Raw genomic sequence first — 13,241 nt, forward strand, 5'->3', positions numbered from 1 at the left:
GAATTCCTGTCAGATATTAAAACACATGCACGCCTGAGTCGCTTCTCCTCACCTTGTTTGTGAACCAACACATTTAATGAGAGTCTTTCTCCGGGAACTTTGGCATTGTAACAAGCAGGCTGTTTGATGTGTCTGTTTGATTATCTCCCAATTGAGTTGAATGGAGGTTCTGCTTGTAAACATCACCGAAGGACATCGAAATCACAACAAAGTGGAACTCATCCACCCTTCTCCAAACCTTTGCTTGCAATCATTCAAGGCACAAAAAAAGGGGAAGCAATTCATTGAATTGGCTCTGGATGTGATGAATAATGTAGCACTGCAGTGGTACACTGGAACAGTCTGCGCAATCCCATTAATAGGTTTTAACAACCTGGCGGTCTTGTAGCTGACCCAGCATGGCCCCAAGAGGAGCTGGAGGTGTAGTCGACCACTTTCTCTGTCTTTTACTGCCAGACTGCCTTCTACCCTGTCTGATTATAGAATTTGATTCAACTGATAATGACAGCAGGAGTCACAATGTGGTAACTATTATGGATGCTTTGTTGTTGTGAGAAGGAGCCAATTCAGTTGTTAAGTCAAAAGTACTTACATTTATTGTCATTCAAGTGTATCATAAATGTGTCTGTACATTAACAGTTTTGCCTCGTATGGAGGTCAAAAGAGCGACACTTCTCAGAGAGCAGAACAAGTCATACCTGCTGAAAATCTCCCCGTGTTCTTAAAAACTTAGTTATCTCAAAGCCTCTAACTTTTAATCCCTGAGGATGAAGAATAAAATGAAATTTGTCTTTGCTTTAAATATTGCACTTTACTACCACCAAAAGATTTTTGCAAAATGAAAGTTCTTTTTAAGCCGCCAAAAGTTTCCGTCTCTTTTCCATTATACACATTAAATATTTAGTTCTCTACAGTCCATAGTAAGAGGTATTCTGTAGGAATGACTCCATAAAAATGTTACATTTCAGGTGCTGTTGGAATATGTTCCCATCCTTTTTCTTTTGGCAAGGTTGCACAGAGTGAAATATCAAAGCAAAATGGGTACATTTCTAAAACAAAGACTGCACAGTGAAATCAATGCCCATCACACATCTAAGAGTGTTGATTTGAAATGCATTTTGCGATGCCAAAAAAGAGGAAAAGATGGAAATGGAAGAAGGGTTTTGAAGGTGCACCAACTGTCAGTGATGCGGTGCCTTGCTTCTTTCATGCAGTCATTGCTCTACACTGATGTTCCTTTGAACATAGATTACATCTTGTTTTAGGTGTAAAAGTACAGTACACTCTGCCTTTTGCACATCAAATGGCTCTTTCAGGCAAAATGGGAATATAACACTGTACTACCATTCTCATTAACTGTGCAAGGGTCTTCCTCTTTTCTGGGTTTATTGTGTTTCGTGTGAGTACTGTATCTGTTCTAGTGTACTAGTGTTCTTCTCTGTCTATCTAACCCATCCCCATTTGTGCCTCTCTGTTACCCTCTGTGTCTGTTATAATGCGTGTGTTCCCATGGTGTGTATCTGTGGTGTGTGTGTGTGTGTGTGTGTGTGCGGGTGTGTGTGTGTTGTATCTGCACAGTTAACTATTGAAAAAGACAAGCTCAAAGAGGCTCAGAGACTCATCAGGGAATCTGAAGCCAAGGTGGGTGTCCCCTTTGCATGTGTGGCCCGTAGCATATCACATTTAATCAGTTGAAAATCCAAGTAAGAAACTGGATTGTGGTGTTTTGTTGGAGAAAAATCTCGAACTGATCATGAGACAGAATTTTTTTTAATCCTCTTTGTTCTTTCTGCATGTTTTCCCCTCGCATATAATGCATTATATTTTAAATCTATCTTTGATTAACCTGTAAATTCTAGTATTTGTTTTGTTACTTGTCTCGTAAATCTTGTTATGCAAGAAAAAAATCTCAAACTGGAATGCTATATTTTTCATCTAAATGTAATAGAAAATATGATGGAATGCTTTATGTCTTGACATTACCAATCCACAAAGACAAATAACATTCTGAACAAAATCCAATATATAAGTACATAACAGTTGAAAGCATATGGTGAATTCCAGACTTGTTTTTAACCACAGACATTGCATGCGTGCTTAATGCAATTTTCGTAAGTAAACACTTGTAATTGAATTTCTCTGTCAGAGATGAGATTGGGGTAAAGATTTAATCACATAGCATTCAGAGTTAATTACCTGCCACGCTGACCTCCCCATAGAGTCCAGAACAGTATGAATTCAAATTGGATGGGTTAGATTTTGTATTAGCCTGGTTGTCTGCAGGATCGGCTAAAATATCATCAGTTTAAAATGATCACCCTCACAAGCTGGCAAGAAACATGCACTTCAATCATACTACATGCTACAATATACATATTAGATATGTATATCGATGTTACAGAAAATGTTTGGGAAGTAGATATTTTTGGGGGCCTAAAGAACATTAAGTGTACACTGTAACTTTCTAAAATATAGAATGTATTTTTGATTGCTAGTGTGGATACATACTCATGTTTTTTTGTATTTTGCATCTCTGCCACATTCAAATCACATGTAGCAACTTAATTACAATGCAAACCATGACATTTGATGTAGTCCCATATGAGTTCAGTGAAAAATGGCCATTATAATTTAAGGGGAAAAAAACACAGTTATTTATATATTGTACAACTTCTTTGGGATGTTTGCTTTCTTATCTAAAGAGGAAGACGCCAGTGGCAGTGGTATAGCATCCCAAGAGTTCCATGTTACACTGGGCTTATTATTATTGTGTAGATCAGAGAGAGGTGGATAGAGAGATAGAGACTCACAGGGCTCCTCAGTATGGAAACAACTGCGCTCTAATTTAGCAGCTAATTTGCTTCCATTCTCTCATATTAATCTTAAAAGAGAAAACGGGCCACAGAGGGCTCAAGATTGACAGACATGTAATCACTGGATGTGGATTTTCACTGAAGGGCTCTGGGCAATCTGTGTAGGAAGCTCCTTGCAGAACACCTTTTTAATTTCAGCCCTAATAAACAATCCACCAATGCTATTATGTAATGAAACACTATGTAATGTCTTTAAATATGAAGCCAATTACATTGTACGCACACAATCAAGTGACCGGGGAAAATGCAAATAGTGGGGAATTGGTTTTGGAAATGAGAAGTGCAAGTGGAAATGCTTTTTGGTAAGAGCCGGCATCTAATCAGCTCTGAAGATCAAACCCTGTCGGAGGTTGGGTGTCTGTAATTGTGGTATTTGCATAACGTTTTTTCTTGTTAAACATTTTTCTATTGGCCTTCCCCCCCAACTTTCATCTGCGTATGTGCTATGTGTGATAATGCTGACATGTCAAAGGACTGAAAGACTTTGTCTTATCAGTCGCAGGTTGTAATTCCATCCCTGTCTACAGTTTAATACCCCACCGTTGTGAGGGCTCATAATGAACGCTTGATGGGAAACCAACATTCTTATCTGTAGTGAATTAAAACAGTGGTCATTCACAGGTTTTTCACCAACATTTTGCTCAGTATTTACAAACACATACATGGGGATTAGTGGACACAATTGTTGAACCTCTTGGCCAACTCTTCATATAAAGCAACATTTTCTCAGAGAAGTATTTCAGCATTCTCCTAAAATCAAACCAACTGGTTGTGTTTACCATCACTACTGTAAATAGGAAGTCAGGGTAGGGCTTCCCAAATCATGGTCTCATCTACATGCAGTATAGAATAGAGATGCCACTGTGTAATATCAGAAGTCAAATCCTTCAAAATTGCGTCCCCTATTAATAATAGCATTATTTCTAAATTTACAGACTATCTCCTACTAGAAAGACTATATTGAAAACACAGACCATGAAGTACAAACTAAATAACACAAAAATGAATATATATGTGATCACTGAAACAAAACTGATTAGAGCTTTGATTTCGTATAAGCCTAATTATATGAGCACGGTTATAAAATGAGCTGCGAACACCAGAACTCTCAATTTCGGAGCTACAACTGTATTTATCTATATGTCAGCATCATGACTCCACATGGAAAAGAATCATCAGGGTAATTTAAAAATCTGATTGTGATATATCACTAATATGAAAAAGGATACAGGAAGACTGTAGAGCAACTAAAGTCAAAACATAGTTGAAATAGTAATCAGGAGGTTTAGGATGAGCCAGAGTACCACTGATTCGAGTCGCAGTGGCCGTCCTCCAAAATGACGCCACAGACAGTCCACAATGTAGTACTGAAAATCAGGTGGTAAAGTGCTTCGGACTGGCACATGAATGTCTGTGGATATACCAAAAATAATGATATGATAATATTCAAGAACACACTGACACAAGAGTTTAGAAAGAAGGAAAAAGTGAAAAGTTTGACCTTGTCATATACTGTATATCGCCGACAGAACAGCTTTGGGGTACTGAAAAGAGAAAGTTGGAGCAACTTATCCCCTCCGGCAAAGAATAACTGAAAGAAATGTCTCTCTTTTCAGAAATTTGTCATTCTCCATGCTAAGAAGGACTGAGTCTGTCATCAAAGACAAAAGTGGACATATGAAATATCAAAATCAAACATACAATATTGGACAAGTAGATCAAAAAATATCTGGTTATGAGTGAGTTAAAATATAAGAAAAAAATGAGGTTGTCATTAAAATGCCCTTATTGAGCACACAGTAACAAAAACACTGACAATGCAAAAGTCATCTTGGGATATTTTCTGCAGCATATCTAGTTGCATGTCACAACAATGCGAGACAAAACATACAGAATGCTTTTCATTATGAAATACTTAAAGGGTTGCATCAGTTAAACATTGTTTGTCACAGCACAAACAGGCCAAGTGACTTTCATTTATCAGGAACATCAGATTCACGTTTGAAACTAACTAAAGGGAATCTCCCTCACACTGTGGGCCGTCATTGACACTTCCGTCCTGTATTGACAGATTGCAGCTGGACCGACTGCACCTGGAGCACCACCTCCACCGCCGCTACCAGGAGGTGCAGCTGTTCCACCTCCTCCTCCGCCCCCTCCTCCCCCACCCGGTGGCTGTCCCCCACCGCCCCCACCTCCTCCCCCACTCCCCGGCCACGCTGGCATTCCACCACCACCTCCGCCGCCCCCACCACCAGGTGGAGGACCTCCCCCTCCACCACCACCCCCGGGGTGTGGGCCGCCACCTCCTCCGCCCCCCTTCGGTGGCCCAGGTATGCCTCCTCCACCCCCTGCATTGCCTGTCATCAAGCTGCCTTATGGACTGGAGGCCAAGAAGACCTACAAGCCTGAAACTGTGATGAAGAGGGTCAACTGGACCAAGGTATGCTTATCTGAGCATCGATTCACAGTAACTCACTGTAATATCCTCATATTCACTGATAATATTATTCATTTGAGACTGTAAGGGAAATAGTAGTCTCATGTTATTATATGAAATAATGTATGATCTGTTTACAATCGCACATACGTACATTTTGTAGAAGATACAAAGTTGAAGGTTCAAACCAAAGGGAGCTCTATTCAAATGCACTCCTAATCTAGTCAAGCAGTCGTTCAGCCAAAGGCCACAATATTCCACACTCAACACCCAATTCAAAGGATTCAGCAGTAAACAATTTTCACTGTTCAAATGTCTTTGGATTTGCACATTCGAAGCGTAATTGAATGAAGACTTGTTTGTGTAATGTTCCATCACATTTGAATACAATTTCAATGGGACATTCACTTACATCCGGGCTGTATTTTACTATAGATAATGAATCCATTGCCCCAGGAGTTCTCAGCATTAATTTAATGATTCTTCACTGATACTTGTGTGACCTTGCATTTTAGTGTAAAATTACTGACTGTAAGCAAAATAACAGGGTCGTTGTTTTGGCATCATGTTAATAGTGCAAGTTATATTTAATGGTTTTAGTGGAATCACGCCACGTTTTAACTAGAAGAGCACTCAGAGAGTTCTGTCCTCCGCCAAGGCCAATGCACTATGATGCAATTTTAAAGAAAGTGATCCACATTCTCACCAAAATTTAATGGATCGTTTCTTTGTCTGTGCTCTACCTCTTCACAATGTTTCAGCCATTTATTAAAAATAAATGTTTGGGGCCATTGCAGTTATCTTTTCAGGTTTTCCTTGTTTTCGAATGCGTAAACAATCAGGCATATTTTTCTTTCAGTGGCACATTATTTATTCAACATCAGACCAACAAACGATAGCTATAAAGAGAGAAAGAAATGTGGAAATTGAAGACAATGTTGACTATTGTGTTTCAAGAGGCCTGTCATGGCTTGACTCATCAGTCACTTCAAGAATTCTTTAAAATGTCAAATATGCAAATGCTTGACTCTGTGTGGGAGTTTCCTTGGCAGTATGTAAAATTACTAATAGTGTCACACAGCAGTATGGGATATCATACCCACTGTGTAAACATTAAGGAAAACAACGACTTGGTTTTGAGTTTCTGAATGTCAGGTCTACGTGTTTGTTTGTGCCTTGATATTTTAAAAATCATTAGTTATTTTCTTGTGCGATATTTTTCTCAGGTTTTGCAAACGTCATTTGTGTGTATGCAGTGTAGTGCAACGTGCCCATTGTCTGGGAAGTGTACAGAAACAGGTTAATGCACAGGAGCATTAACCTTGCCTCCACAGGAAATGTGGTTTGGTGATGCAAATGCAATTCGTAACCACCTGAGTCTATGTCTGTGTCTCTTGTGTCGATTAAGTGGGACACGAGTCGTCTGTCTTCTCAATGTGCAGCAGATGGAAGTATAGGAGTGCCAGGAGCGACTAGGATTTGGTTGTATAAAAAAAGAAAATGGAACGAAATGGTATTTTTCATACCTACATCCCCTTTGTCCCTTTATTTACAATGTTAAGAGAAACACTATCCAACTTGGCTATAGTTTTTATGCCAGCATGTGGGTAGCTCCAAGTCCAGGAAGTACTGCAACATGTGCTCACAGATCTACACACGCATGCTAATAAGACATATGTGGTTGCATGCATACAGTATATTGTTACATAGTGTGGCTAATTATATTTGCAATTACAGTACAAGTCTTCCAGTCAAGCAGGAGATGTGGCGGAAGTGCATCGTAGCCAGAAGCAGTAGTACAAGACTCTCACATGGGACAAGCTCATCATCAGCACACACTGGGAAATGTCAGCTTTGTTTAAGTGCTAAATGAATTTTAAATCAGTTATTGTTTCCTGCATGCACTTTCATATTAGTCTATCAGTAATTCCCACAGAAAATTATTAGTGAAGATTAAGTAGGGTACTCTGCAAATGACAAAATAAACAACACACATATAATTTAGTTCTAGAGTCCCTGTCAGCCAGAAACCCATTACAATTTATATAATTACATTTTAATATAATATTACAGTACTAATTAAGAATGTCTGTAAACATATGAGACTGACAGAACAAAAGGAAACATGGATGCAGGATGAGGAAAATAACTTCTGTTGTACAGCGCACCATGAGACTGGCTCATGTTTAGGCTTAACATTAGCGCATTAGCTCCCATTGTAACCGATGACTTTATTCAGACAATGAGATGTCATCTTTATTCTGCAGAGGCCCGGTAGGAAAATCCAAGAGTTGCCTACTGAGCTGAATGCTAAATACCAAAATATTAAGAAAATTAGAAAACAAATGCCTGCTGATCCAGTCTTGTTTTAAACACATATCAGATTATTATATTAAGCTTTAAACACTTTATTTGAACTGTGACATGATAACAAACACACACAGTAAAAATGCCTCGGTACTTTCCAAATGCATGAAACTTAAGTTATATGTTATATGGCACATCTGTCCCAGAGATCAAACTGTTTTATCAATTATTTTACAAGTTCATACCCTTCTCCTTGTGTGACAGTCATACTTTTGGTGGTACATTATGGTAATTCTCCATCATTTTTTAATCTGTTGTATAGTAAATATTGTACTGAAGCAGGACTTTATATAGCAGTTATGTTGTAAATTAAATCACAGTCACAATTCCCAAAATCTTTCATCTCTTAAAAGAATACATGATTGTCAGCTTCCACATTCAACACACAGCAGAATAGAATTGTTAAATTGTTAAAATGATTTATAATATCAGTTTTTCTCTGAGCTGATATAGTTTTTCAATACAGAGGAAGCTTTTTTAAACATTGTATTAATAAAAATAATTTAATGACGAGTTAATAAACCAATAACAATGCTATTTTAAGCAGTCCTTGGTTTGCTATTAAATCTTAGATGATTCATTTGCATTTATTTGTTATTATTAGTAGAAGTTTTTAGTAGCAGTAGCAGTGATTGTTGCGGTGAAAGAGTAAAATTTCTGAGGTATGAATCATTACATTATTGAATTTTGTCTACATTTTCTGGTTCACCTTTTCTCTAAATTAAGCTCTCACAGACATGACAGATGTATTCCAGGACTTTAAGTGGGTTTTATGAGAGCAAATAAGAGTACAGAGGCACTTTGTTATCTATGCTCAATACCAAAATGAGTTCATGTTGAAAGTTTCATAAGCCTCCATTAAAGCACCTAGAGACTATCAGCTAGAACTCTGTCTGTGTTGCGTAAGTGTTTTGCTTACACCTCTTTCTCTGTGTAATTACTGTGGTATTGAAGAGGTTAATAGCAGTGGTGCAATAGTTCAAGTGCTAGTCTAGGCCTTCGATAAAAAGCCACAACAGTAGTACTTTATGAGCTCTCCTCGCAGCACTTAACACAGTGTACGGTAGAAGCAGTGTAGTGTCACACACATTATTAGATAGTAATAACTGAAACATGTCAGAGGGGTTTGTTTATATTTGAACCTCTCTGTCTGCTGTGACAGTTTCCTGTCTACTGAGCAGTACAGAGGAAATGAGGGAGGCGGGGTTAGAAAGCATCCCTGTGGCTGTTATCGTCTCAGTTTGTAGGTGCTTGTTGCATCTTAGAGGCTCTCCTGCTTCACCCACTTGTAGCAAAGAAAAGTGTAAAAACAGGGCTGCTAAGATGTGGCCTATGCACACTTCATCATTTAGCACGGCCATATTCATGCGTTTTGTCATCATGTGAAAAACTGTATTCCAGTTTCTTGTTGCTGTTGGGTTTTTCATGTTCACCACTTAAAGGCTAAAGATGCCACAGAAAGCATGTGTGTGTCCACACACAGAAAAACACTCACAGACCCCATCTCCAGTGAGAAGAACTTTTGAGTGGCAGCTTGGTGGAATGACGGTTTCTGATTGTGGTGATAATGGAATCCTTGTGTCATTGCAGATAGTGCCTCAGGAAATGGCAGAGAATTGCTTCTGGATCAAAGTCAAAGAAGAGAAGTTTGAGAATCCTGACCTATTTGCTCAGCTCTCCCTCTGCTTCTCTTCACAGAGCAAAGGTAAGGAGGTGTCATCTCTCTCTACCTTAATTAATCTAATCATACATGCTTCATTTAGGCTCTCCAGCAATAGATGCCAAGCTGCTTTCATCTTGTGACAACAAATTTTTCTCACAGAAATGTTAATTATCTTAAAGCCAAGCCCCTTTTCCTCTGCATTTTAACACTATCTCTTTCTGCTCTCAATTCAGATCTCTTTGTCAATTAGAGATAGCAGGGCTCTTGTTGCAGTGTTTTTATGAGTCTGAGAAAGTTAGAAATGCTATGTGACTGCACATTGTATTTGTTCTTTCTTTGTACCCATTGAGTTGTTTCAGATCAGTGTTTTTTTGTTTTTTTGTTTTTTTTTTTGGTGTGTGTGTGTGTGTGTGTGTGTGTGTGTGTGTGTGTGCCTACATGGTGATGTGCACTTACTTGAACTTGTACATATATGTGTGAACTAAGAGCAGCTATGCTTGGTTTGCCTCTTGCCTTTTCCAGTCCAGTAGACCAATCTTCCATCAGGGAAGATGGGAGGCTTTGGTGAAGGAAGCTCTGGGAGTTTACTTGTAGCGGCCAGTTTGTTTCTCAGATACACAACCAGGCTACCTAACTTGCTGATGAATAACACTAGCAGTGCAGAGCAAGTTTGTTTTTATATGCAAGAGGGTGTGTGAAGGCACTTGATGTATTCCTCCCATGACAATTTGAGTGTTTTCCACTTCTTTGACAGTGTATGTGTATTTATGTGTGTGCAGCACACCCCTCTAATTCTAGCAGCAGTGGGAGGGGAGAAGTCAGAGCCCTGTCAAGCGCAGAACAGTCAAATCGGAGCTCTGTCAGTGTGTGTGGACATAACTATACAGAATCCTCTAACTTCTCCCTTTTACCCACCGTCTGTTTGGACACCAGTCAGCCCGCCAGCAGCTTCTTTCTCTCTGTTTCTCACAGCCTCAAGGTCTACAAACTAGACTCCGCTCTTTTTTTTTTGCACTGTGAAATAAATAGCAATTTTCCCTGGGCTGCCGCAAGGTGATTTACTGGCATAATACAGATGGAAGGAGAATGCAGTTTGGAAAGAACAGTTGTTGCAAGACTTAATGAAATGGCAGGGGTAGGCTTGGTAGCTATGCCACTCTTTTCTTGTCTTTCACCAGAGAATATCTGCCAGACATTTAAAAAAAAACAAAACAACATTTCTAAAGTATTTGAAGGTCAAGATACCCATTAAATTTTTTAAATTTTCAGGTTTTATTTGACTAATTAGTTGCTGTTGAAGAAGACATCGTAAACATTATGTTTAAACCAGAACTATGTGTTGCAGAGCACAACTGTTAAAAAATACATTTTCAGATGGCTTCTTAGAATAAAATACAACTTAACATTTGGAGTTCCACAGACATATGGCTGTAATTCAGCTTTAAATGTCCTTTTAAATTCTTTATTAAATTCACTTTCTCACCCACTGGGGTTTAAAAAAAAAAAAAAAAAAAAGCTCTATAGATAGTCCATATTCCCGCTGGCAGGGTAGGAATTCATGATCCAGCATTTCCCCCGGGAGTTACCTTTGCTGGATCCCTATCAATTACCCCTGCAGCGACTTCACTGAATCAGCTCTTTTCCCTCTATTGTTGAAACAGAACATGATTTGCTCATGAATGAAAAATGCTGTTTAATGTTTGATATCCACCCCCCACCCCTTCAGTGAAGTTGAAAGTCAATGAGAGGAGCTTTGATGTAGATGGTATTGCAGAAAAGGTGCTAGATGGGATTTTCCTAAAATGAGGTAGTAGTTCATTTGTTTTCCTCTTTTCAGTGTTTCATGATTCATGCCAATAGTCAAATGCATTCCATCTGTAGATAACGGGGCTTCAACATTAAACATTTTGTTACAAAGATCCCCGCCTCATTTTCACTTCGACTCTGACCTGCTGTATATGAACGTTGAGTCAACCTTCATCTCAACCCCGGTTGTTTAACTGATACTGGTGGAGTTTAAAGTGGTTTTGGGGGTTCAGGTGATGAAGCCAATGCTTGCAAGATTAATTCCTGAGGTGTTTCGCTCTCATTGTGACCTCTCATTGTAACTACGGACCATAAATCCTTTGTGCTGATTTGACAAACAAGTCACTGGTGAAAACCGACTTCATTTGTCTGGGATATTGCCACAGCTGTTTTTATTGCACACATACACACTTGTTGGTTTTTCCTTTGCTTCTTTGTGGTACTTCCGTCTTTGCCACACGACGTGGATATTTATAAGTAAAGCACACTTTGGGGGCCCAGTGTATCGTGAAAGATGAGGCAAGCAGGTGCAAATGCCTTCCCTGCAGAGCTGCCCTCAGAAAATGGTGCAAAAAAGGCTTCTGTTATCGTCACGTTCCTTGGGATTCTTGCTTGTTACTTTCATTGTTGAAGAACAACACTTTGGCAGTAAAAGAAAAAAAAAGAATCACTTTAACAGCCCCCAATTTTCAGATGCTTATTGCGCGCAGAGGCCTCTAAAACAACTGAGAATGCAAGACTGTCATCTCCCCTGCTGCTTTTATGAGTCTTACTGTTTAATGAGCTTTACCAAGAAAAGGAAATGATAATCAAGAGGGATTTCAAGCTCGGCTTCAATCTTATAAAAGTGGCTCATTATTTTCTTTTCTTTTTTTTCTTTTTTTGTCATTTATTATGAGATGGGTCTTTGGCCTAAATGAAAACTTACACGAGTCAGTTCTCTGGTACTTGGTGGCCATAGACATGTAACTGATGAAGTCATACTGGGAACAGGGACCAGTTTTGCACTTTTTTTCACAGGCCTCAGAAAACAAAATAAAACAATCCCAACAAATTAAAAAAAAAGACATTTTAACCATGCATTACAAATAGCAATTTAGTTAACTACTTTTTAGCTTTTATGCACATAGTATATATGACATGCACATCTAAATATGCAACAGAACGTATACATGTAGGTAAATATTTTATTTAAATAGCAGTGCTTTCCTCTCTTCTTGTCACGATCATGTTTCATGACGTAGAGATAAGAAATGTACAAATATTGCATCGCTATATTTTAATATAAATACACATGTACATGCTCAAAATGAATTATGACATGATTATGACATGGAATTTAATTAGTTGGATATTAAAAACAATGTGTTGACAATAAATCTACAGTTAATCAGAAAAAATACCAAATTAACTCTGAATTAATTGTTACACCACTTTGTAACAAAGGTAGTAATTGTTTAATTAATTTTTTTTCAAAATTTGAAGCCAATGTGTTCATAAACTAGTCCCACAGAGATGTGTTTCAGTTTAGTTTTCTGCATATTTTGCTAATTTTGCAGTTAGAGCCCAGTGTGTCACGTTTTGATATAATGCCTTTCTGTTATTGGAAAAAAAAAATACTGTAGGGCTTTTTTTTCTCTTTTTAATATAAAGAGCAACCTTTTGATAAATCCTATTTCTCAGATGTACATGCTTTTATTTTTCCATTAACAAAATAGCACTAATCCTATTTGTGATATCAGCCTTATTTAAATGGTGTGCTGCATTCTGTGTCACTGTGAGAGGAATGTACCATGTTATTATTTTTTTTTTTAAACTGAAAATGTGTTGCACTTAAATGCACACTTCATTCACTGATGTCAAGGCAGGTATTTCACCTTTGACACCATTGTGTGCTTCACGATCAGAAAATTGTTACCACCCACGCATAGAACTGGAAAATCTGTTATCACAGACAGACATCTCTGTTTTCTCTCCTTCACCACCCGGGTTTTTCACATCTTTACAAGTCATGTGCAAGACATTAAATGAAGCCTGCAGAACACCTATCAATGCCATAGAGTTATTTTATTTACCATTCAAATAGTTTTCC

The 13,241-nt window shown here is 38.3% G+C and overlaps 1 protein-coding gene across 6 annotated transcripts in view; it reads left to right on the plus strand.

Annotated features, from left to right (window-relative positions):
- The window catches only part of diaph2 (diaphanous-related formin 2), a 373,465-nt gene that overhangs the window by 136,101 nt on the left and 224,123 nt on the right, over window positions 1-13,241 (plus strand). For 5 of the 6 annotated variants that reach the window (XM_055016416.1, XM_055016421.1, XM_055016418.1 and 2 more), the window contains 3 exons: window positions 1,579-1,641; window positions 4,945-5,316; window positions 9,271-9,385. In XM_055016416.1, coding sequence (XP_054872391.1) covers window positions 1,579-1,641; window positions 4,945-5,316; window positions 9,271-9,385 — 550 coding nt within the window. The remainder of the gene's footprint in view (window positions 1-1,578; window positions 1,642-4,944; window positions 5,317-9,270; window positions 9,386-13,241) is intronic. The other variant, XM_055016420.1, reaches the window with a different exon arrangement.

The sequence above is a fragment of the Amphiprion ocellaris genome, chromosome 13 (genome assembly GCF_022539595.1).
Source record: "Amphiprion ocellaris isolate individual 3 ecotype Okinawa chromosome 13, ASM2253959v1, whole genome shotgun sequence".
NCBI classification, from domain to species: Eukaryota; Metazoa; Chordata; class Actinopteri; family Pomacentridae; genus Amphiprion; species Amphiprion ocellaris.